Source organism: Gymnodraco acuticeps, unplaced genomic scaffold, assembly GCF_902827175.1.
Source record: "Gymnodraco acuticeps unplaced genomic scaffold, fGymAcu1.1, whole genome shotgun sequence".
NCBI lineage: Eukaryota > Metazoa > Chordata > Actinopteri > Perciformes > Bathydraconidae > Gymnodraco > Gymnodraco acuticeps.
Genome location: NW_022991154.1, coordinates 461,445 through 486,660, shown reverse-complemented (window position 1 = coordinate 486,660; position 25,216 = coordinate 461,445). Strand labels below are relative to the sequence as shown.

The window sequence follows — 25,216 nt, the reverse complement described above, 5'->3', positions numbered from 1 at the left end:
TTTTTAAGGAGCAGTTCCCCAGAAAACAGAAATACATATTTCTCTTCGCTCCTGTAATGCACTTTATCAGTCTGTATCGTTTTGGTGTGCTGTAGAGATGTCTGCTTCTTCTTGAATATGATGACACTAGATGCCACTCGGCTTGTGTTGCTATAGCCTCAAATAGATACGTTTTGAATGTAGAATGTAAAAGCAGTGTTTCTTTCCGGAAATCAAAATAATTCGCAGTTGTGAGCAGTTTCATGTAGGAACTATTTTCTATATACCGAGCTACATTTGCCAACAAATAGACAAATAAATATTTTATAGTTGGATTTGTTCATTTTGAAAGTAAGAGTAATGTTCATTAAAAACTAGGCTTGCTGCCTGTAACACATCAAGGTCCTGGTAAGGAGTTTCAAGAAGTACACTTTACCTGCTGGAGATACACGTTACCATTATGATCATATTAACCCTGAACTGAAGCCATGTCTTCACAATACACGTAATCTACTGTTGCATACTGTACATTTATACTTGTATATACTATACATGTGTACTGGTATACAGTGAGTATATACTGCAATATACTGTTAATATATACTGATCATACACACTGTTATATAATGTTATAAGTTGACCTAATTTCTGTAGTATTATAAGATATACAACATAAGCACCATAAAAAGAGAAGATATGGAACCTGAAACTTCAAAATCAGAAGGAGGAGGAAGACCTGTCGGCACATTGAACATTGAACATGAGATGTGTTGATGGTGTGATGCTCCTGCCCACTTGCCAGTGAAGGGGTTATTTCACTCAAAGTAACTGGCCTGATTTGGCTGAATACCATTTGAATGCTAATTAAAAGTACAAAAATTGAGCATATATAAAAAATACACGTTCAATCAGTCTGTTTCCTTCCTTACTGTATATGTATTATGAGAAAATATGTAAATACTCCTTATTACCATCTATATTTTCCAACTCTAAGAATGTCATTGAGTAGATGATGACGATACTTTCTACTATTATAAGTATTTCAAAGTATGTACCTTGCTTGCAAACAGTTTTTTTATTTCAAATGCCCCCTGTGCAGATGTGGGGAGAAGTACTCCGATCTTGTGCTTGAGTAAAAGTAGAAGTATCAGAGTTTAGGAATACTCTGTTACAAGTTAAAGTCCTGCATTCAACATGTTACTCAAGTAAAAGCACAAAAGTACTTACATTGTACTAAAGTACAGTACTTTAGTAAATCTACTTAGTAACTGTATACCACTGCCCCTCTCCCATCACTGGTATGTCACTGTCTGTCAAACGAATGCCCTTTGGTACATTGAGATGGGTTCGATGTTTTGAAGGCGTGATGACCCTGCTCTCTGCCAGTAAACGATTGAGCTAACTGGAAGTGACATGAGCTTGCTGGACAAACATGTTAATGATAAACCAGAGGAAAGAGATTGACAACATTTCATGCTACTGTAATCTGTACAATTCAGTGCTTTATACACCAAAAAAGTTTTGTAAGTTGTAATTTTGAAATATATTATTCCACAGACAGGAAGCCAGTGTACATTTATGAGAACTGGAGGGATATAGGTCTTTGTTGGGACCTCTTAGAGGGACATCATTACCGTATAAGCCTATAGAAGGTAAAAGGGGAGGACAAGTTATTCTAAACACTGGTCAGACTGTTGTCCTCAAATTCGTGGACTTCTTTAAATAACTGAAACTTTTTTTATATTTTATTTGTTATACTTACTCATATAACCTGCTGCCTGCACCTAAATCATTGTTTGCAAACTTTGCATGCTGAAATTTATTAAATACAAAATACGGTGGAAAAACTATTTCCATATCAGGGTTGTTATATAATACAAATAACATATATATAGGTAAACCAATCGGAGAGAGAGAGAGAGAGTGTGTGTGTGTGTGTGTGTGTGTGTGTGTGTGTGTGTGTGTGTGTGTGTGGTGCGTGCGTGCGTGCGTGCGTGCGTGCGTGCGTGCGTGCGTGCGTGCGTGCGTGCGTGCGTGCGTGCGTGCGTGCGTGCGTGCGTGCGTGCGTGTTTTAAGGGGGAGGTACTCATGTTCCTGAGACAGTTTCATTCAATTGTTTGTACTTTCCACTGTGTAGAAAGAGTCGATTTAAGTAATTACAGAAGTACAGCTATTCCTGGATCCTCACAATGACATATGTTTACTTTCTTGGGTTCTTTATACTATGCCTTAAAATGGATACGTCTTTACAACAGGAAGGTAAGCAAGAGGGGGAATTATTTATTAATCCCTCTGTTTCTCTATATTATATATGAATAAAACCATATCCAGGACTTAATGTGAACCTATGTGTGAACTGAGTAACTCAATTGACTTGTTATATCAGACAAACCACTGAAAACTGGTTCTGTGACGGACAGTGCAACAATAAAATGTAAACTATATCTGCCACCACTGGAAGGAACCAGCAATGAACCTGCAGTTAAAGAACAGCAACAGATGTTATACCACCATGCCCTCCCACACCCCATTGTTACAGGCTGCATCAACTCTACGGCTTTTTAATTAGCCTTTTCCTAAATACATTTGTATTCTTGCTTATGTGTATTATGCAACAAAGATAATATGTTCAGCACCCAAAAACTGAATTGCTGCTCATCAAAGGGTGATCTTATTTTTCTTTATTGGAGACTAGTATTCATTTCTAAATGGTTTGTTTCACTTTATTTTAACTATTATTATTTACAGTTTAACTGAAAATTCAAGGGAAATTGTCATTCTGTTTATTTCTGTTTCATTCCCTAAATTATTTTTTAAAACGCTACATTTAAATGTTTTTGGGGTTATGTTTGTTGGGAGCCCCACACCTCTGTGTGAACGTAAGTAAAAACTGAGTAATGCAGTGTCTGGTGACACTTAGTGACAATGGATCAGGACAAAAAGTGAGCCAATCTTTTTTCCTGAAACTTTCAGAATTTCTTTACACATGTTTATGTATAAGATGCATGAAAAAGTGGATTTTGCATAATAGGTGACCTTTCAGAAATCTTTATTCTTGCTTGTGTATTATTCAACAGAGATAATATGTACAGCACCCGAGATTGAAAATGGTGAAGTGCTTGAAGAAATCCAAGAGTACAAAGAACATCAAGTCCTGGAGTTTCAGTGTGATCCCTCATTTACACCTGCTGATGCCAGATCTCCAAAATGCACAAAGCATGGAGTAAGAGCAGAATGGAGCCCCACACCTCTGTGTGAACGTAAGTAAAAACTGAGTAATGCAGTGTACTGGTGACACTTCCCAATAAATATAGGTTCTGACGGATAATATGTTTATTTTCCAACAAATACAGCAATAACATGTAAACTGCCAGGGCTGAAAGGAACCAGCTATGAACCTGCTTATAGAAACACGTTTCTAGCTGGTGAACAAGTGACAGTAAATTGTGGAAACAACCACTGGATTTTTAGTCATCAACAGGTCTCAGTAGTAACTACATGCAAAGAGGACGGAGAGTGGACTATCACACCTGAATGCCAAGGTATGACACTGCTGTGAATGCTGTTTTATTTGTTTATATTTCATAAGCTCGATTACTTGAGATTTACAAAACGTTTTCTTATTCTAGAGGTTACGTGCAGCAAACGAGGAGTCCCACATGTGTCTTGGGACAGTCGTTGGCAGCTAACATTGAAATCGGGTGAGATGACACGTTATGGGTGCGCGAGAGGCTACAGGAGGAAAGATGACAGGAACGACATGGCCACATGCACCCGAGATGGATGGCACCCAAATCCACTTTGTCAAGGTATTGTGAAGTAAACCTTATGTTTATGAGTTTTTTCAGTGGTGCTGCGATGTCGCTGAAGTTCGGGATGAACTTGCCGAGTTAGTTAACCATACCGAGGAAACGCTGTAGTGAGACAACGTCTGTGGGGACTGGCATGTTAGTGATTGCATCTGTCTTAGAAGGGTCTGCCTTTAGGCCTTCACTTGTGAAAATGTGACCTACATATCCTACATCAGGCATCCTCAAACTACGGACTCCGGTCCGGATCCGGACCGAACCACCACTGTCTCCGGACTCTGAGCAAATTATACTTTTCATATGTATGATCTCTAGGATCAGCACCTCCAAATCTGAGGCCATGGTTCTCAGCAGGAAACCGATGGACTGTCCACTCCAAGTAGGGAATGAGTCCTTACCCCAAGTGAAGGAGTTCAAGTATCTCGGGGTCTTGTTCTCGAGTGAGGGAACAATGGAGCGTGAGATGGGCCGGAGAATCGGAGCAGCGGGAGCGGTACTGCAGTCGCTTTACCGCACCGTTGTGACGAAAAGGGAGCTGAGCCAGAAGGCAAAGCTCTCTGTCTTCCGGGCCATTTTCGTTCCTACCCTCACCTATGGTCATGAAGGATGGGTCATGACCGAAAGAACGAGATCGCGGATACAAGCGGCCGAGATGGGTTTTCTCCGCAGGGTGGCTGGTGTCTCCCTTAGGAATAAGGTGAGAAGTTCGGTCATCCGGGAGGGACTCGGAGTTGAGCCGCTCCTCCTTCGCGTCGAAAGGAGCCAGTTGAGGTGGTTCGGGCACCTAGTTAGGATGCCACCTGGGCGCCTCCCTAGGGAGGTGTTCCAGGCACGTCCAGCTGGGAAGAGACCAAGGGGTAGACCTAGGACCAGGTGGAGGGATTATATCTCTTCGCTGGCCTGGGAGCGCCTTGGGATCCCCCAGTCAGAGCTGGTTGATGTCGCCAGGGAAAAGAAAGTTTGGGGCTCTCTGCTGGAACTGCTACCCCCGCGACCCGACCACGGATAAGCGGGAGAAGATGGATGGATGGATGGATATGTATGATCTCTCTGTATTATATGTGAGACATCGCCACAGAGTCAAAATTCTCCGCTATGTCCACTGCAAACAGCGCTCTGCATGTCTGACTGTTCCACTGTGTTCCACCTGTGTGTGTCAACGCTTTGGTCCAATCACATTCAGCATCCAGTCAGCGTTTTTTCCCCCCAAACAATCTGCGAATCAGAGGCACAGTAGGGCGGGTCTTCGCGGAATGCGGGTGGGAAAAATGTGTGTGTCTCTTTCAACCTGTCTAAGTCAGAGCGAGAATTAAAACAAAAACAAAAAAAATTCAGAGCGAGAGTTAACAGCTCATCTAGTTCCATCTGTACTGTAGCTAGTAGCCTAGTTTCACCTACCGGGGTGGCAACTGACACCCTAAAAATAGGCCTTGCCACCCCAGCTGCCACCCCAGTTGGCAGCTTTGTTTTGAAAGAAAAGTTGTGGCTCATCGGACATTTATGAGAGAAAGTCTCTAATGTCCGAGTGCAAGTGAATGCAGCACAAGATGCACGTCATGTAACCCCTCCCCCGGTCCTGGCGCGAGCGTGGACATACGATTTGGCGGCGATTTCATTTTTAACTGGACGGCGCAAAACGAGAAGCATTCGGACCCAAGCGCTGAAGGAATGAGGTATTTGCGGTCTACACTGACAGAGAAGAGACTGTCAGTTTGACTGTACTCAGCATTGAATCAAAACGCACTAAAGCTGTTGATCTTAATACGTTTGTGAGGCGTTTTGCTGAACAAGATGGTAATCGCCGCATTCAGCTGTAATAGACATGTCAACTTGATGCTCTGCTCACGGATGAGCATACACAACTATTAAGATGATGACCTTACGTGTGTAAATATATTGTTTTCTTTGAGGGGGTCTGCCCCCAAAAAACTGTTTTAAGTCCTGAGAAAGTCAAATAAGACGGTGTTTAAAACTACACTGCCCAGCCAAAAAAAAGTAACCACTTTGATTGAACTAGGCCAGTAGGTAAGGACTTTCCACTGGATAATAACTGCAGTATAAAAGAATGCATGACTGAAGTGATGGCCACCATGTTGAAGGCAAACAAAAAGAGGAAATAACAGGTCAAATCAAGCAAATCCCCTCTCAGATTGCACAGCAACCAGAAGAACATAAATACTGGCTGGTGATTTGATTCATCAGCTTTGTGATGGAATAAAAAATGCACAGTGCATTTTCTTAGCTGTGGGTGAGTCCACTGACACCACTGACAATGCTCAGTTGCTGGTGTTTGTGAGTTTTTATGATGAGGCAAAGGGGGAGTTTGTTGAAGATGTGTTGGGCCTGACGAACCTCAGTGGACACACAAGGGGGCAAGACATTTATAAAGCAATAATGGGAATGCTGAATGAAAGAGGGTGCAGCTGTCTTTATTCCTAACTGTGCAGCTCTTACACTGCGACTCTGAGGGGTCAAGCACAGAAACAATAACAATGAAAACTGCTGCATACAGATTATTTTTGTTTTTGCAACCTCGTGTTAAGAATCTTGTTGCAATTGTTTAAAAGTTTGAATGACCGTAATAAACGGACCTTTGTCTTATTGAAACATTTATTTTGGACCTTTAAGATTTGTATTTGAGTACCCCTGTCCTACATGATCCAGGCGAAACTTGCACTTGGCTGGATTCAGCTTCAGGTTGACTTCTCTCACTCGTTCCAGCACCTTCTTGAGGTTGGCATCATGCTCAGCAACTCCGCGGCCACCAATGATGATGTCGTCAACGATGACAGAACATGGGTAACCTGCAAACAGCTGTTCCATCGAGCGTTGAAATACCTCACTAGCAGAGCTAATGCCGAAGGGCATCCGTAGGAATCTGTACCGCCCAAATGGAGTACTGAAGGTTGTCAACATGGAGGATTTCTTGTCGAGACGTATCTGCCAGAAAGAGCTTTTAGCATCTAGCACAGAAAACACTTTTGCTCCTGACATCAGTGCTGCAACTTCTTCTACTGTTCTCATAGGGTGATGTGGTCTTTTCAGCGCTTTGTTGAGGTCTTGTGGATTGATACACAGTCTTATTTCCTGCTTGTCTTTTTTGTGTGCTGCCACCATAGATGAGACCCAGTCTGTGGGCTCAGTAACTGGTATAATGACACCTATGTTTTGCATGCGGTTAAGTTCAGCTTTAACTCTGTCTTGCATTGCAATAGGAATGCGGTGGGCAGGTCTCACCACAGGTTGTACACTAGGATCAACTGTCATGGAGTAAGTGATTGGTAGTTCTCCAAGTTCATCATCAAACATGTCTTTGTACTGCATGAGTGTCTGTGTGGTGAAATCCGTGTTGCTTTCCGTAGTGATCTGGTGGACATCTTTGCTCAATGTGACAATTCCCATGTCTACGCATGCCCGAAATCCCAGTAGTGGCTGCACATCTTTGTTCACTATGAAGAAAGGCAACGAATGGTGCTGCTCAGAGGTTGCGCTAGACTTTTTCACTGCCCGTCATTTTGACGGACAGGATCGTAAAACTTCTGTCAAAATCCAGAATTACCCGTCGGCCTTTACACAACTCTGACGAAGGGGGGTGGGGGAAGCATGCTCGTGAACTGTCAACGGGGGGGAGACAGTTCACATGCGCCGTGTTATGCATGGCTGCTGCACCTCGCGGGAGCGTGCACAGCGTAAAGCCAAAACTCACAGACATTTCAATGATTTGTACGGCACAGTTAGGTTTGGAAACGGTATGATTTCCTTTTTGGAGGGCATGCATAACACGGCATAACACCGGAGCCTCGCTGCGGGGAAACTTTGGCGCTGTTCCGAGTTTGTTCTAATCTGTCAAAATGACGGACTGCTTTCAGATTTGTCCGTCATTGTTAAAAAAAATCCGTCATAGACGGAAAATATTCGGTTAATATTCTGGTGCTGCTCCTTTAAGCAGCAAGGCAGTGTGACCAGGCCTTTGGTCTCAATCCTGCTTCCTCCATAAGCAACAAGGTTTATAGCAGTCTCTTGCTTCACAAGTTGCTCGCCATTGGTCACTTGTGTGAACGTTTCTTGAGACAACACATTGCATTTAGCTCCCGTGTCAACTTTCATTTCAGTTGGTATGCCATTAATGTGAATTGTAACAAATCCTTCTTCTTTGTCTTTAGCTTGAGGATTAACACTATTAACTATTAACTATTAACACGTCTTTCGATATCTACGCCATCCACGTGATTATTTCTATTTGAATGACTGTAGCTGCGTGGTTTAGACTTGCAGCATTTTTTGTAGTGATTAACTTTTTCACAGTTATGGCACTTTTGCCCGAAAGCTGGACACTTTTCTCGCATTGCTGCATGGCTGCCTCCGCAATTATTACAGTTAGAGATGCTCTGGGAGTGAGTGAGTGACTGTGGCTTTGGCTGATACCTTCTGCTAGAAACAGGTCTCACTGCATCAACACTGGTAGCTTGAACGGCTAACGTCCTGCTGCTTTCCTCTGTCATTTTGTGTATACGGCAGACTGAAACAGCTTTAGCAAGTGTCAGTTCACTGTCTCTCAACAGAGTTTTTCTTAAAGAATCATTGATTATGCCACATACTATTCTGTCACAGATTAGTTCCTCAGCTAAATCTCCAAAATGGCAACTTTTAGCTTTTATCTTCAGATCGCTGATGAATGACTCAATACTCTCACCTTGCTTCTGATTTCTTGAATGAAACTTGTGCCTTTCCATTATTTTGTTATGTTGAGGGTTGCATATTTCACTGAATTTCCGTATCAAACAGTCTGGGTCCTCCCTTGATTCAGCTGGGGAGATCACCGCACCGTCGGGGCCTGGCACGCGCACTTCAGCTGCATACATAAAGGATCGTTCACGTTCAATGGCTTCTGGTCCAGCGAGATTGAGGAGGATGTAAGCCTTAGTCCTGGCAGCCTTGTCTGGGTGCGCTGCGGCGATGAAGATTTCATATTCCCTCTCGAAGATCCGCCAGCTCTCCGCGACGTTTCTTCAAACGTAACAGGGTCCGGACGGCGAAATCCATCCGCCATTGTAGCTGGGGCTAGCTTCAGCCAGCTAGTTAGCGTTAGCACGGTCCGTGGAAAAAAAATTCTCCAGACGAGAGGAGAGGCTCGTGCCGTCTTCTGACCAGTGGCGAGCCGTGACTTTTATACCTAGGCCCTCTGACCTCCCCCCCCTTCCCTCGAAAGAAAAGAAGCGATATTACGTCACAGCGTATACTTCAGCGGAATATCAAAACAGCGGCCCGGGGTGCAAAACGCATCAATGACAGCGACCCTCTACCACACAGAACAACACCATTTATATAAACACCTATCATGACAGGGCACCCACAGCCAAGTAACAATTACAAATGAATTAAGTCGGCACGGCGGCCCACATTGAAAATGACTTAGGCCTACCTTTGATGATCAAATCACTTAAACACACAGTCCATCCTCCTGTCCTATTGGATGAAGCACTTGCGGGTCATTCAGCTGATCCTTTGCCACTCCAGTTTATCATTGTAGGCTAACTCAATTTTGAAAATGACTCGATTAATAATTTCGCAACGATGTCATCATCACTATCACTGAAGTGAGCCATCATGAACAAACTATGCTAATCATCTATCTATGATTCGAAAATAATAAAACTAGGGTAGACATGTGGATATTATCCGGCTGAACAAAACGTGCATTTATCTAACAGGTTCGTTTTCCACAGACCTTATTTCAAGCTATTTTCCAAAATCCTATGGAGAAATCCCACTGCTTTCTGTCGAGGGAATCCGAGCGCAGCTTACTTCCGGGTTTTAGGACGCGTCACTGCACCACTTGCATAGACCTCACAGCGGGCAGAACTTGTCATAAAGTCCGGGAAAATAAAGCCCGCCCATTTAGAGGGAAGATATGATTGGTCAATTGTACTGTCATTTGACATTACTCTCTCGTTGAGTTACTATAGCGGGCCCTCTGTGAATGTAGAGAGGGACCAACAAGCTCTCCCGTCTTCACAGTAACGGCCCGTCTACACTACAGGCATCGAAAAAGCTTGAAGCTGGGCGTGTCTGAGGCTTGGCGATTTCTCACGCCCAAGGCGACCAACAACCAATCACATGAATCTCCCGCCCCCGACATACAAAGCAATAGCAATGTTAAAACGAAGTAAACTAGATATAAAATCCCCAAACAGGCGAAAACCTACCAGTTTCACCCACTGTCTCTGCCACCTCCCTCCATGCCTGGTTCCTCCGGTTTGTATCCCGGTAAATAGTTCTGGTCGGAAAGAACCGGGTGATTTGCTCCCGTAATTTCTCGTTTGGAATATGAGGAAATTAACTGCGGTCTGGCTCTCCCAGCTTGCACGCGGTTTGATTGGCTAGCGCTTGTACTGGCGGGAATTGCAAAAACGGGATTTGATTGGCTGACGCCAGCTTCGAGCAAGCATCGAGCCTCAAAAGTTGAACATTGTTCAACTTTTGACGCCGATAGACGCTCGCGATGCTTGCAACGCCTTGCCATGCTACCCACAATGCAGTTCGGCGAAGTTTGAAAATATCCTACGTCACCCCATTCAAATGAATGGGCGAAGCGTTGAAAGCATTTGTTGACGCCTGTAGTGTAGACGGGCCGTAACTCGCAGAGACGGCATTTAACCCTTCACATTCCAACAGAAACTGAACAGGCAGATTCGAAGGATTCATTTCTTTGGAAATATTATTTTAAATACAATTAAATCAAGTTATTTTGGTAAAACTAATGAAAAATGTAACAACAAAAAAATATAAAAAATAATATTTAAAAAAAAATGTTTTTTTTAATGTTTTCAAATATTACTTTTTAGAATATCTTAGGCCCTCACAGAGGGCCTAGAGGGCCCTGACGGCTCACCACTGCTTCTGACACCATGTAGAAGTTGTCAATACTTCTTAATACATGCATGTGTGTATGTACAAGGAATACACAATGCATAGGCAAGTGGTGGCTTTATTTATGACCACAGCATGTACAGTGAACATGTACGTTGCATGCCGACTAACAACTGAATGCCTATTACCTTAACACGTCACCGTGTGGCGTACCAGCTACGGTGGCCTGCAAAGGACAAACTTAATCATATGAGAATGATCTACAGTAGACAAAAAAAGCAAAAGGAAACTGAACGTGTTTTTACTGTTTTAATGGCGTATCAAGAGCACAACTGAAACATCACATCTGAAACGATGTAACAACATAATACACTTTTTGGGGATGCAGCTTGGGATGTGAGGAGTGAGGGACACGGCTTAGAACGGGCATTCTGTCCTGCCAGTGTTGGCAGGACATGAATTAAAATGTCGAACTCTGACTTCATTTTAAGGACATGTCGGCCAGGGGTGTAGAGCTATATTTGTTTAAGCACCGGATTGGCAAAACAGGAGACTCTGTGCACCAGTCTGCCTTGGTCTATGAATTAATGTCCGTGACACTCACAGTAGGCCTATCTGCTGCCCACAGCTCTTTTATAGAAGGAAAACCTCCTTCACTTCATGAAATCTCTGCAGCACCAGGAGGCAGCCTCTGAGAAGACGAACGTGCAGTGCCTTTCACGCACCGCCTCGCTGTGTTTATCTTCAGAATCATAAGGCTAAAGAGCGACCGCAGGCTGATGTGTTTTTAACCATACACACCTCTACACACACACATGACTTAAACGCAGACTTTTGTTCCTCCATGTTTCGTTGTTGAGTCATTCTATAATTTAGGGTACATTTCACATCAACAAAACTGTAAAAAAAAAGTTATCTTTCTCAATAGAACAATCAGTGGTTCAAGTTAGTATATTCCTCAGTGTAACATATCCACTAGCAAAGCTTAAACTTTTTTTATTTTATTTTTTATTTGAAGGGAAAGGATGTTTTCACTACTCAGTTTGTCAACTATGTTACGGACAAACTTGATGTCATTACAATCATTTCATTAAGTCCTGCACTTCAAGTAAAATCCAATTTGAAAGGCTCTTGAGTCTATTCTACCATATATCCAAAGATTTTTAAAAGATTCAAAAGTAATTGTATTAAAGTTTTGTTTTTTCATGTAATATGTTCAGCACTGTCATTAAGGATAGGGATATTTTCTATTATAAAACTACCATACAGGTCATTTTGATAGTTTTAAGAGATGTCACGTAAAACTCCAACCTGTGTAGATGTACATTATGCTATAAAGGATATCAGAAGCACTATTTTATATATTTTAAATTTGAAAAAATGAGGTGCAACATAGTTGACAATGAAAGTCACACATTTGACGCAAATAACATAGTTGACTGGACACATTATTAACCATCAGCACTATGTTTATTTCAAGGAAGAAGTGCAAAATTAAATTGAAACTTTCAATTAATTCAATTATGAAACACCAAATTCATACAAAATACATTACATTTGAAATGTACTAACAAGCAAAACAAAAAATCACACAGTGCAAATTAAACATTCCCTCTGATCAGGTTGGAACAATTTCTTCTAATTCAGACATTCAGAATTCATTTCTAATTCAATTCCTACAGAACAGTCTAAATAGTTTACATTTACATTAAGAAATTTGACGGTTTCATCGAAAGTGACTTGTATGTCAGACAAAGGTCAAACCCACAGTAGAGGAACAAATAAAGAACAGTTTTTAAAGTAATGGTTTTGTAATGGGTTCAAACCAGCACAGGGGTCCAAGTGAAGCCTTACCGAAAAACGAAATATTAAAGAATAGTACAGTAACATTAATATTCAACAGAACAGTACTATTCAATTGCAACATTCAGTTGGACCTTTTAGAAATTAGACCAGATGTCTTTGTCAATCTCCACGTGGCGTGAGGTCACTGACTTTGGAGGAGGAATCACTCTCAAAATGTCCTCAAAAGGGTACAAAAGCACATCCTCTCTTAGTGTCCAGAAGAACCGGTTGACTCCGGCAACGTGCATGCACTTTACCTGCACATGTGTGTCCATGACCTCCTGAATGACTCCTGGGTAAATGTCTTCATCATATTTAAGGGCACACCACTGGCCAATTGAATCAGGACCCCACAGCCTTTCATTCTCTTTGCTGTTGCCTTTAGGTGCTTGAGGCAGCGAAGGGGTCGTTTGCTGAACCTCAAAACTAAAAGTACGAGTGTCATCACAGCGACACTCATAACTTTGTCTGGCGGTGCAAGGGCAACTTACATCTCGATACAAGATCTCTCCTGGTGCCCCTGTGACCACCTGGTGGATACGCATAGTTGAAGGCACTGCTGGCAGATGACTTGGCATCTTGTTAATTGCTTCATCCACAAGATTCTCTCTTTTGTAGAACACCCTAACTGTTCCGCTGTTAACCAAAGCACTGTAGAGATGTTCTGCTGAAGGGATGTCATGACCTTGGCTAACAAGCCTGTCAGCCATTCGCTTCAGGAGGCCTCCCACTCCATCTGGAGCACCCTTCCCATGGCTTGCTTCAAAAAAGTTCCATGTCCCCCTTTTGAAACCACGGTTCATCAGCTCTGTGCTTAAGAGGAAGAAGTTTCCCTTCTGTCTGTATTGCGTGCATGGACCGTCACTGAAGAAATGCACCACCTCGACAGAAGGATACGAGGCCTTCACTTCATCCAGGATGGGGGACAAATGTGCCCAAATGGCAGGTGGGCCTTTCTCCTTTGATGCCGAAATTGTGCCAAAGCACATGTGCTCTGCTGTCCCACCAACATGAAGAATTCCTGTGTGGAGCGTTGCTTGCTTCTGGTTTGGGGCTAAGTGCATTGCCTGGATTTCTGCTGCAAGCTTACATGAGTAGTTCTCCAAAAAATCCACATGAATCAAGCATTCTTGGTTGGTCATGCTTTTTCTTAATTCACGGTAGTGGGTGAACTGGCTTTTAATGTTAAATGTATGCCGTTTGAAATGTCTCAATTGGCCTTGAAACATCTCCAGCAGATCCGCCAACACTATGTCCTTTTTCTTCTTCACAGTGATTTTCATGGGGACCTTGTCCTTTTTACCATCTTTGTTTTTCTTTTCTCTGATGACTGTTTCAGTTGACCACTGAGTGAGTTCGACATTTGCCTGAAGGTTAACTTCTGCTGCTATGGCAAACTCCTGTCCTTTGCAGTGGGGACACTCGTTGTACATGCTGTCCTTTGAATTTGGATTGCAGCTTATTGATGATGTCAGGTCTTCCATGTCCACGCTCCTAATTAACTTGAGAGTGTGAAGCTTTTCAGCCAGAAAGGAAAGATTCTCATGAACCTTGCAAAGACAGGTTTGTCTGTCTGCAAGTGTTCGGTTAACTACCCAGAAGGGACGCATACGACAGAACAAGGAGTAAGAGAGATTGTAATTCTCTTACTCCTTGGAGTAAGAGAGATTGTAATTCTCTCTTACTGGATGTTCAGTGAGAAATTTCCTGTGGAGGTTTCTCAGGGTATGATTAAAAACCTCTTCTGTTTCTTTATCTTCCGCCTGGTGATTGTTTGTGCTTTACCTGCTGTCAATCGGCTGCTTTCATCCCTCGTCAGGTAAGCAATGACGCTGTCTTGAATTCGGAAGCATAGGCTTCGGTACTTTGTATTGCCTTGAGCAGGATTCTTGTTCCTCTTTCTGGAGATGTGTAGTGCTGTACGAACTTCTTTTTGTAATCCATACTTTTTAAGGATCCACCCAGTTAGAATTTGTGACATTGCCTGCCTGTGTGTTCTCCTTTTTGTGGTGGCAAAGGCGTCCTTGATGTTGGCCATGAGGGCATAATGAACAAGCAATGATCTCCGTACTTCGCCAGAAACAGGGACATTGTGTAGCAGTCGCCTTGTTTTTGATGCCGGGGACTCTGAGACCGCACATCGTCTTTTGCGTAGTTTGTCTGTTTTTTTGGTTTGTTTCCCGAGCAAATGTTTCAGTTTTTGTATTTCTCTGTGTAATTTTGAGTGTTCTCTCCTGGCCTTTTTTCTTCCAGCTTTTTTCTGTCTGAAATAAACAAAATAAATTACGTTACAGATAATGTGCTGTGTATACAGCATATTAATGGAAACCTTCTACTTTGTTACACAATTTTCCTGTTGAAAACATAAACCTGTTTCTACCTTGTTTCCTGAGGTTGATGGACAACTTCAACTTGGCTGTCTGGACTGTCTGGTGGTGTAGCTAAGTTGTCAAGCCTGTGCTATCTTTCTCTGCTTCTCTGCTGTGCCTTCCTCCAATAGGCCCTCTTGCTTCTTTTATCTCTGTCACTCATCTCTGCCACTGTTTTCACCTTTCCTTCTGATCTGAACCTGTGCCATGCCTCTCTCTGCTTCTCTAAATATGCTGCCCTTCTTGCAGGATCAGCATCTCGACGAGCCCTGTATCTCCGCTGTTTCTCAGCTGCTGACATCTATTTTAAATAATTGGATAAAAAAGTGTGTTGGACATATGTAGAATGATAATGCTGTGTAATGACGTCTACATGTCATACAAATTGCCAACTAGGTTACCTGTCAACTAAGTTACCCAGTAACTCAGTTGACAGGTAACCTAGTTGACAATTTCCCTATTTTGACCCATCATTTCAATGGTAGGCCTTGCCTGGATGACCACATGTCATTTTCTTGAACAGGTTAACATCACATTTGAACATATCATTGAATTAAAATCATTAAACAACTTTAAACCATAACAATGTACGTAACATTGTTGATGGTCAGTTAATATACTCATTGACAATGTGCTATTATACATAGAATATTGTAAAAAATTAGAGGACACTCACCACAGTGTGTTCAAAATGTCAGCCAAAGAGGAACATGGCATCATGTGATGCTGGTGACATAGTATTGGGACAAACCATTTTTGAGTTAAAGGGGGGAGTTCTGTTTGTAACATAGTTGACAGAACTTTTGCGGACATTCATATATTAAGATATTTAAATTATTTAAATTATTTAAAGGAGGAAATCAATTAAAAAAATATGATTAATCTTTAGTATTTATACTTTTGAAATAAATGAATAATAGTTTTTATTTACTTTAACCCTTTGGAGTCCAGGGCTAATTTGGCCGTTTTCGCATACTTTTGATTTGTCTTACTAAACCCCATTAAGAAATGTTTGGCATGTCAATGTTTGGTATCTTTTTTTTAAGGACAACCTCACCTATATAACCTGATAGTTATTTCTGTCATTTTGAGATACTATATGAACATTTTGGACCCAAAATCACAAAAAAAACGTAAAAACAGATTTTGATAAATGATATTATTTTTCATATAGGTAACACAAACATACACAACGAAACCATTTGAAAGCTGGAAATATATACATGGGATGTCACTATGATAATGTGAAAGTTTGATTTAGGTAGCATGAACCTATATACAAATGTTATGAACAAATAACAGGTGAATCCATAGGCTTTTTTCCCTCGTTTCTCAAGTTCTGTCAACAGTGACACAGTAGGCACAACAAAACTAACTTTAAAAGCTTAAATAATGTACATGTGATTTCGTTCTGATATGGCAAAAGTGTTATTATAAATATAATACAAATATATATATATATATATATATACACACATTATGTACAAAAATCTGTTTTTTTCTGTCTTTATCTGTGCCACGCTTCAAAGCAGTTTCTGTCAACTACGACTCTTACCTCATTTACACCAACGGTGTTTCAGGGCCGGTTCGGAGCTGGAGCTTGAAAAGCACCGGGTTTTCCTCTTCACACCGCAGTGGAGCAGCCTCTTAGCTCCGGAATCCGGTTCGTTTCAAGCACCAAAAAATGGTCCGGCCAGAGCAAAAGCACCACATACGTCACGCTTACGTCGAGGCGGGGGCAGGGGCAGAGACAGATCAACTCCTGAACAACAACAAAAAGCCCGCATTTTATCCAGTTTGTACACAATGATGGAGAAACTTAACAAGAGTTTCAGCCATAGACTGTATAAAGGTTTCTGCTCACGGTGAAGCAACGTGTCTGCGTGTTAAGGTGGAACCTGAGCATTCACGTTGATCACCTCTCATTATAACTCATTATAAATCTATAAAACTATAAATATTAAACTTTACTTCACGTGTTTATTTGAGAACAGCTGTTAAATACCTGGGTGAAGGTTACAGTTAATGTAAATGAAAGATACAACGTTACTCCACACTCATGGTTCAGTCCACCTTAAGAAATAAGACCGACCTCGGAAGCAGTTGTGTTTTAAAAAAACCTTTATTGACACGAGTACACTTTTTTATAAGAATATAACTAAACCACAGAAATGACTCCGGAAAAGCTGCAGATAGAGCCATAAGAAATGAATGCAACTGATTTCATCCGCGCGGTTTGGCTTTATGAAGCAGGCACGCAAACGGTTACGTCATGACGCAAACGATGACGCAACGACGCATTACCAGTCGGACTCTGGGCGGTGTGAAAAGAGCCAGAGCTAAACCGAAGAACTGGTTCTGAACCTGAAAAGCTCTAGCACGGAGCTTGAACTGGAGTTGCGTTGGTGTGAATGAGGTAACAGAGGGCAACATCACAGGCTCCTCCTCCTCCTCCATGTCAAAAAACAAGCTTATAGCTTGACTCACGTTCAGAGTTCTCTTCATTATAGTTGAATCTTCAAAACTCTAAATCTATCTAACTATATCTAAATTGTCAATGTTTGTCTGTCACTTTACTTCAATCGCAGTCTCCCGCCGTCTCTCTTTGTCTCCCGCCACCTGTCTTCGTATATCTTCGTCTCTCTCCATTTCCCGCCGTCTCTCTTCGGTTCCCGCCGTCCCTCTTCGTCTCTTTTCGTCTCGCTTCGTATCATTCCGTTTACCTGATTCCCTCACCCCCTCCCTGGTAAATACATCCTGTTGAGCAGAATCTACAGTTTCCAGTATTTTCCGTTTCGTAAAATGATAAAATACGGCGAAGATATTAAAATATGTGCTTCCATTATTCATGCTTTTGAAATAGTAGTATTAACTTTATATCATCGTATCTCCGTGTTTATTGGGTCTTTTTGCATGAAACAAAGACTGGCATATCGTTTCAAGCCAGTACTTTCGACAGAAATACACATATACATCCTGTTGAGCAGGATCTACAGTTTCCAGTATTTTCCGTTTCGTAAAATGATCAAATATGGCGAAGATATTCAAATATGTGCTTCCATTTTCTATACTTTTGAAATGCATTAACTTTATATTATCGTATCTCCGTGTTTACTGGGTCTTTTTGCATGAAACAAAGACTGGGATATAGTTTCAAGCCAGTACTTTCGACAGAAACACACGGCAATGTTGTCCGGACTGTTGTTTTTATGCGGCACCGACTTGGAACAGGTCATGTGATCTGATCACGCCGGCGTGACGGTCGACTCCAAAGGGTTAATGGTTTTTATTCATTATTTTGAAACCAAGACACCCTCCACTGAAAAACGGACAGAGCAAAAACTGTCAATTTAAGAACATCATGACACATTTCAAGCTAAACTAAGTATAGGATGCACATAATGTTTGTGTGATATTATAACATGCTTTCCAATAATAGGCAAAATATGATATTTTTGAAGAAAATAGAAAGAATAATTATAATTATCATCAATTGACATCAATGGACATGGAATGTACCCTAAATTGTAGAATCACTGTTATTGTTTCACTGAGCGGACCCGCCCCTTTTTTTTCAAACGCTTCCTTTTTTGGTCCATCTGCGGCGGTAAAAGTTGTTGTGCGCTGTGATGATTCGGCTGTACCTTTAATAATGACTATTAAATGTTGTGAGGAAATCTTTCCACCAATAATTCCAATAAGTAATCCAAAATGTATTCACTTCAGGTTTACGAAAGTAACTGTAATCAGATTACTCGTTTTTCAAATGTAACGCAAGCTGAATACAGTTGGGCTACTTGATTTTTGTATTCTGATTACGTAACGCCGTTACATGTAGGCCTATTCCGTTACAACCCAACCCTGGTTACACAACACATAACTACTGTCTTTTTTAATAGTGATAGAGTGATACAGTAGCACATAAAGAGATATTAATCGGGCACTTTGTTTTTGCAACCCTTGGTTATTTATCTGATGGTGTTCATCTCAGCATGTAAACCTTTATTGTACTGTTTAATTACAGGTATCAGATGGTGAGTAAGCATGACACCAGGACTTGTTTCCTGGACAATTGGACCAATCACTTGCCAATATGTGATCGTAAGTCTGGTAACAACACAGCAACAATATTGTTCAACGTTCTGTCGATTACTATCAACTTCATTGCTACAGTTCTTTTCATGGTTATTTAAAAAGAAAGATTTTATTTTATTAAAGCACGGGTGCTTCTTCGGTATCTTAGTAGGCAGCCCTGCGTTAATGTTAAAGGATTCAGTTGGCACAAAACTCTCCCGGTTGAATCCTCAGAACCAAAGAGCAACAACTAGAAAGTATGTGTTTCTTTGATAAAAAGTTGATGGTACAAGACTGTAGTAAAACAATGGGAGAGAGGTTAACACAACTCCCAAGGTGCATTTCGGTATAAAACATCCAAGCGTCAATGCATTCAGATTAGATTTTTGGGGTTCATTTTGGATTATCTATGTGATGTGTTATGTTTCACAACTGCAACACCAAAGCTTTTTTTGTGGTCCGTGCCTCTCACTGTCTTACCTCAATTGCAACTTGTTGATGATACAACAATGACATTCAAAACGTTGTTTCTAACCTATAATGATTACAGTGATGGTCATAGGAAAATATTAGTCTTATTTTCAGGCTCACATTGTATTTTGGGTTTACTAAAACGTGTTTTACACACTTTGTTTTATTTTCCTTCATTGACCTAACTGAGTGTTTGTGTTTACTCAGCTTTGAGCTGCGAACTCCCGCCTGCAGATGGAGGGTTCATTGTAAAAGGTATTCCAGAAAATGATGACTCCATACTTCCTGACCGCTTCCTCGAATTCAGCTGTGACGGTCCTTGGAAATATCTGAATGGCAGCTCAAGGCTGATATGTCTTAAAGATGGACAGTGGGACAATGCATTCCCAACTTGTGAAGGTAAAATAAAAAAAGTATTTTGTGTACTATATCTAGGTAAATACTTTTTATATGTTTGACACTAAGTTTTTTCATTTGACAATATTGATTTCTATTTCACCCAGACATCACCTGCAAAGTTGTATTAGCGATACAGAAGATGAATGTTAACTTATCAGATACATTAACATTAAGCTCAAAGTTTGGTGATCAATAATTACAGAAATGTTTCAGCATAATGTCCTCTCAAGAATCTGCAATATATTTTGTCTATACCAATAACTAAACCTACCATATAAAAAAAAATGTGTCCCTTGGCGGCAGTAGAAACGAGCTGACATTGACATTAGTAATTATCTTTGAGTTAACTTTGTTTACTATAGCTATTCTATAACTGTTACTTCAGTTAGCAGTCAGTGCTGTTTATTTCCGACCTCCCTAATGTGATTTATTGTTGGCTTAAAAATGCTCGTTATAGACTCATTAAAATCAAACATCCAACATACTCTTCTGTACATCTATATGGTTCCAATATAAAAAAAGAAATCCAAAAACTCAGATCTTAGGTCATTCTATTGTTTATGCTGTACAAACTCTTGATTGACCAGATTCTCTTCTCCAAACAGAGAAATGCAAAGTCACGGGTGTATCTGACAATGTACACCTCGACACAGACCCCGAAAAGTTGAGGTTTAGTTGCCATGAAAATGGAGACACTCTTTTGGGGAATGCAGAAGTGACATGCTTAGCAAACGGACAGTGGAGTGCTCCCTTCCCAACATGTGGAGATGAATCTTTTCTTTCTTGCTGCTTTACAATACATCAACGTCTTTCTTTTAGTATAGAGTAGTTATTCTGACTGTTTCATGGTGACTCAACTTTCATAAAATACACTGCAATCTGGACATATTTCCGCCTTGTTCATGACCTGAACATTAAAACTTGCATTACGGTATGATTTGTTGCAGAGCTGTGACAATAGACTGTATTTGATTTAAGCTAAGTGAACCTAGTAAAATGGCAGTGTGTACAGTATGTTTACAGACTTCTAAACCCTAAGATTGTTTATTTATTTGTGTGGTTTTTTTTTTTACATTCTTTTAGCTCTTTCGGGTTGTGGAAGACCAACACCCCTTGAAGATGGAGACATTGAGGGAACTGTTGGACACAGGAACAGGCACGGAGACAGGGTTAAATACATCTGTCCGAATTACTACAAAATGCAGGGTGATCCTCACAAAACCTGCACCAATGGTGAATGGATTGGACAGATGAGATGCCTCAGTAAGTTACAATTTCATTTACATTTTTTTCAGTGGCGGTTCTAGAACATTTTACATGGGGGGGAAAAGGGGGGGGCAAGAGGTCATGCCAGGGTGGCATGGGAGGGCGGACAGTACGTGGTATTTTATACTGTATATAACCTATTTATTGTTAATTCATGCCCTAACACAAGTGTTCTTAATGCACAAGAGAAACAAGGTGTTCAGACAAACAATCGGGTGCCCTTTGAGTCCACCAAGCTTACCTCAACCATTTTAAATGAAAGGAAACTACAAAATGTATTTTAAAGCAATGAATTAATGGAACAGGTTTTTTTGCATTACAATGTACAACTAAATATATATTTTGTTTTTAAAAAATTGGTTTTCTTAGTATTAGACAGACATATTTGTATGTCCTCACTAAGCATTATTACATATTAATTTAATATCAAACCAATCAAAATGGCCAATTATCCCAAAATGTTGCTGCTAATATAATCATATGCTTTATCAACTTTAACTGATCAAAAATAAATTCTGAAAAAATACTTGAATTATCTATGAAATTGCAATATTGTCCCTCAGTTTGTTTCAACCCCGTCACGCCATATCATTTACCCTCCTATTAAAATAATGGATCAGTCCATGTGTGATCTGCATTGAGGGAATTACATCACAAAAGTGTCCGTTTCTTCTCTTACCTATATTTCAGTTTTTGTATTTTCAGATTAAGATTGACAAGCTCAACATTTCAATTTATAATTAAGTACACAAATGACATCACCCATCTCTTCAGAGAGCTGAAGGTGACCTGTGCAGCAACACATTTCAATCAATATTTGTCAATACTAAGAGCTGCTATTGTGCTGCTGTGATGGAATATGTAAGGAGAATAAGAACATACCATGTGGTCCAGCTGGAGTTTCATCTGCCTCCTGATCCCTGCCTCTGTCCCTCTTTCTGATACTTCATCTTTATTCCTCACATACATTTCTTCTTCTTCACTAATGTCTTCATCTCCTCCTCCTGCTCTGACCCTCCTGGTCTCTTCATCTCCTCCTCTTCCTCCTGCTCTGACCCTCCTGGTCTCTTCAGTGAACTCTCTTTTCCTCTTTCTGTTCGTCCTGATCACTTCTCATATGTCTTTGTGTTGTTGTTGAATCACTCCTATACTCTGGCCTGCAAGAGTCTACTTGTGAAAAGCACTGGTACAAATGCTTGTATAACTTTACACGTTAGGGCCATGTAGCCTAGCTAATATGTAGCATATCATATAACATCAGAAAGTATTGATTAAGCGCACACAGGCAGCTGTGTTTGGATCCAGTTTTTACAGTAAAGGATGTATCCTGGTTTCATTGATCTGGCCTCATTGCTGTGATGTGTAGTTTACGTGGATTTAATAGTAGGCTACCGCGTAGTTTAACAAAGTGATCGATCTCCCAGCTAACGCTGTCTGCGTAGTATTTTGTAACGTAACGCCCCAAACAGCGCCCGTCTGTTAAACGCTATCGATTCAAACGGCAGCGTTTTATTAATATTTAGTTTCAAGCTCTCGTCCTTAGTAAAAACAAAACTAGTGGAAAGGGAAATGCTCCCAGGGGAAGCTGATCCATAGGTGCTGGGACAGCTCACTCCCTCTCTGCAGCGGTGTGAGCCGCGGTCTGTGTGAACGCCGCTCCGCAGTTTAATGCAGGGACGTAGCTGCGTTTTTATCGGGCCTAAAATTATATTTAAAATGATTCACTTTTAACTAATATAATGCTTGTTTTGTTGCTTGAGAAGCTTGTGGAAATAGTGTAGGTTTATTTTAGTACAGTTTTAGGGAAACAAAAGTTAGGGGGGCAGCTGGGGGGGCAAGGCTCTACAGTGGGGGGGGAAGCTTCCCCCCCTTGCCCCCCCCGTAGATCTGCCCCTGATTTTTTTATTCTGTGAGGTTTTTGGTATAAGGCAATATAACTTCCTGTCTGTTTACCAGTATGCTAGCTAGTAAGGCTTTGAATGTTGAGTATTGTAACAGAACAAGATACTGATTACATTTTGGACTATAGTTTTCGAGCCCTAAATATATTTGCAGTACGTACTGTATGAATCAGAATCAGAATCAGAAACGGGTTTATTGTCAGGTAGGTTCACACATACGAGGAATTTGACTTGATGTCATGGTGCATATACATAAAATATAAAACAAAAAAAATCTAATATAAAACAAAAAATCTTTAAGGACACTGTAATAAAATATAGTTAAATAGCAATACAAATAAATTAAATTAAATAAAGCAGTTATTTACAGTGAAATAGAGTGGAGTGAATTATAAAATATAGAACTAAGAATATGTGCAGTAAGCAGTATTTGAGCATTGTGTGCATTAATGTAATGCATATAGAGTCTACGTTGTGGCTGAGGTAAAGTGTCAGTGGTGGGGCCGGGCCTTGTTTAAGAGGCCGGTAGCAGAGGGGAAGAAACTGTTCAGGTGGCGAGAGGTTTTGGTCCTGATGGAGCGCAGCCTCCTGCCAGAGGGGAGGTGGGTGAACAGTTTGTGTCCAGGGTGGGAGGGGTTGGCCACTATCTTCCCTGCCCGCCTCAGGGTTCTGGTGGCGTAGTCATATGCCATTAACAATATACCCGCCCCTCTGAATGACTTTTAAGTATTAACAATATGCTGTGTATCCATTTTCTCTTGCAGAACCCTGCACTGTGAATAGCCAAGACATGACTACACATCATATTGACTTCAGACATGTTCAACAGAATAAATTGTATTCAAAACCTGATGATACAATCGAGTTCAGGTGTACCAGTGGAAGACACGACGGCGCAGTGGACATGCGTCAGAAATGTAATGATGGTGTGATCCTCCTTCCTACTTGCCACTAAAGCTTTTTAGGCAACTGGATGTGATGACCATGAACTAGCTGGACAAACATGTACATGATTAACCAAAGTAAAGAGTTAGACCAGTTCTTTCCTAATCAAGTGTGTGTAACCCAGTGCTCTGTGTGGTCATTCTAATAAAACAAATATGTTGACTTGGTCAGATGTCTGCCTCTATTTATCAGATGAACTCTTTATCTTTCATGATGATATCCAAAATATTAATAAAGCACAATAAAGGACCAAACTGGGCCAAGTTTCCTAATAATGATTGTCCTTAAACATAAAGATAATTTTCCATGAATGTTTCTTCAACAGTTTTTAAGGAGCAGTTCCCCAGAAAACAGAAATACATATTTCTCTTCGCTCCTGTAATGCACTTTATCAGTCTGTATCGTTTTGGTGTGCTGTAGAGATGTCTGCTTCTTCTTGAATATGATGACACTAGATGCCACTCGGCTTGTGTTGCTATAGCCTCAAATAGATACGTTTTGAATGTAGAATGTAAAAGCAGTGTTTCTTTCCGGAAATCAAAATAATTCGCAGTTGTGAGCAGTTTCATGTAGGAACTATTTTCTATATACCGAGCTACATTTGCCAACAAATAGACAAATAAATATTTTATAGTTGGATTTGTTCATTTTGAAAGTAAGAGTAATGTTCATTAAAAACTAAGCTTGCTGCCTGTAACACATCAAGGTCCTGGTAAGGAGTTTCAAGAAGTACACTTTACCTGCTGGAGATACACGTTACCATTATGATCATATTAACCCTGAACTGAAGCCATGTCTTCACAATACACGTAATCTACTGTTGCATACTGTACATTTATACTTGTATATACTATACATGTGTACTGGTATACAGTGAGTATATACTGCAATATACTGTTAATATATACTGATCATACACACTGTTATATAATGTTATAAGTTGACCTAATTTCTGTAGTATTATAAGATATACAACATAAGCACCATAAAAAGAGAAGATATGGAACCTGAAACTTCAAAATCAGAAGGAGGAGGAAGACCTGTCGGCACATTGAACATTGAACATGAGATGTGTTGATGGTGTGATGCTCCTGCCCACTTGCCAGTGAAGGGGTTATTTCACTCAAAGTAACTGGCCTGATTTGGCTGAATACCATTTGAATGCTAATTAAAAGTACAAAAATTGAGCATATATAAAAAATACACGTTCAATCAGTCTGTTTCCTTCCTTACTGTATATGTATTATGAGAAAATATGTAAATACTCCTTATTACCATCTATATTTTC

The 25,216-nt window shown here is 40.7% G+C and overlaps 2 protein-coding genes across 3 annotated transcripts; one reads left to right on the top strand and one right to left on the bottom strand.

Annotated features, from left to right (window-relative positions):
• The first annotated feature begins 2,054 nt into the window (after positions 1-2,054).
• Positions 2,055-24,095, top strand: LOC117560543 (complement factor H-related protein 1-like). The gene is made up of 7 exons (XM_034237453.1): positions 2,055-2,238; positions 3,057-3,239; positions 3,333-3,521; positions 3,609-3,788; positions 19,625-19,816; positions 20,900-21,079; positions 23,748-24,095. Exons 1-7 carry the CDS (start codon positions 2,169-2,171, stop codon positions 23,936-23,938), a joined length of 1,185 nt encoding a protein of 394 aa, XP_034093344.1. The 5' UTR covers positions 2,055-2,168; the 3' UTR covers positions 23,939-24,095.
• Positions 12,121-15,701, bottom strand: LOC117560539. Of its 2 annotated transcripts, XM_034237448.1 has the most exons (3): positions 15,549-15,570; positions 14,189-14,767; positions 12,121-14,146 (listed from the first exon to the last, which is right to left on the bottom strand). In XM_034237448.1, the coding sequence occupies exon 3, from the start codon at positions 14,111-14,113 to the stop codon at positions 12,599-12,601; it is 1,515 nt and encodes a 504-aa protein (XP_034093339.1). In that variant the 5' UTR covers positions 14,114-14,146; positions 14,189-14,767; positions 15,549-15,570; the 3' UTR covers positions 12,121-12,598. The 2 variants fall into 2 exon arrangements, with proteins under 2 accessions (XP_034093339.1, XP_034093340.1); XM_034237449.1 differs by having other exon boundaries at positions 14,189-15,701.
• Positions 24,096-25,216: the final 1,121 nt, after the last annotated feature.

Bases quoted from the DNA above. Each gene is read 5' to 3' on its own strand.
- LOC117560543 (XM_034237453.1), top strand. From the start codon at position 2,169: ATGACATATGTTTACTTTCTTGGGTTCTTTATACTATGCCTTAAAATG. The intron at 3,240-3,332 runs GTAAGTAAAAAC...CAACAAATACAG, and splicing joins CCCCACACCTCTGTGTGAAC to CAATAACATGTAAACTGCCA. The intron at 21,080-23,747 runs GTAAGTTACAAT...TTTCTCTTGCAG, and splicing joins TGGACAGATGAGATGCCTCA to AACCCTGCACTGTGAATAGC.
- LOC117560539 (XM_034237449.1), bottom strand. From the start codon at position 14,113: ATGCGTCCCTTCTGGGTAGTTAACCGAACACTTGCAGACAGACAAACC.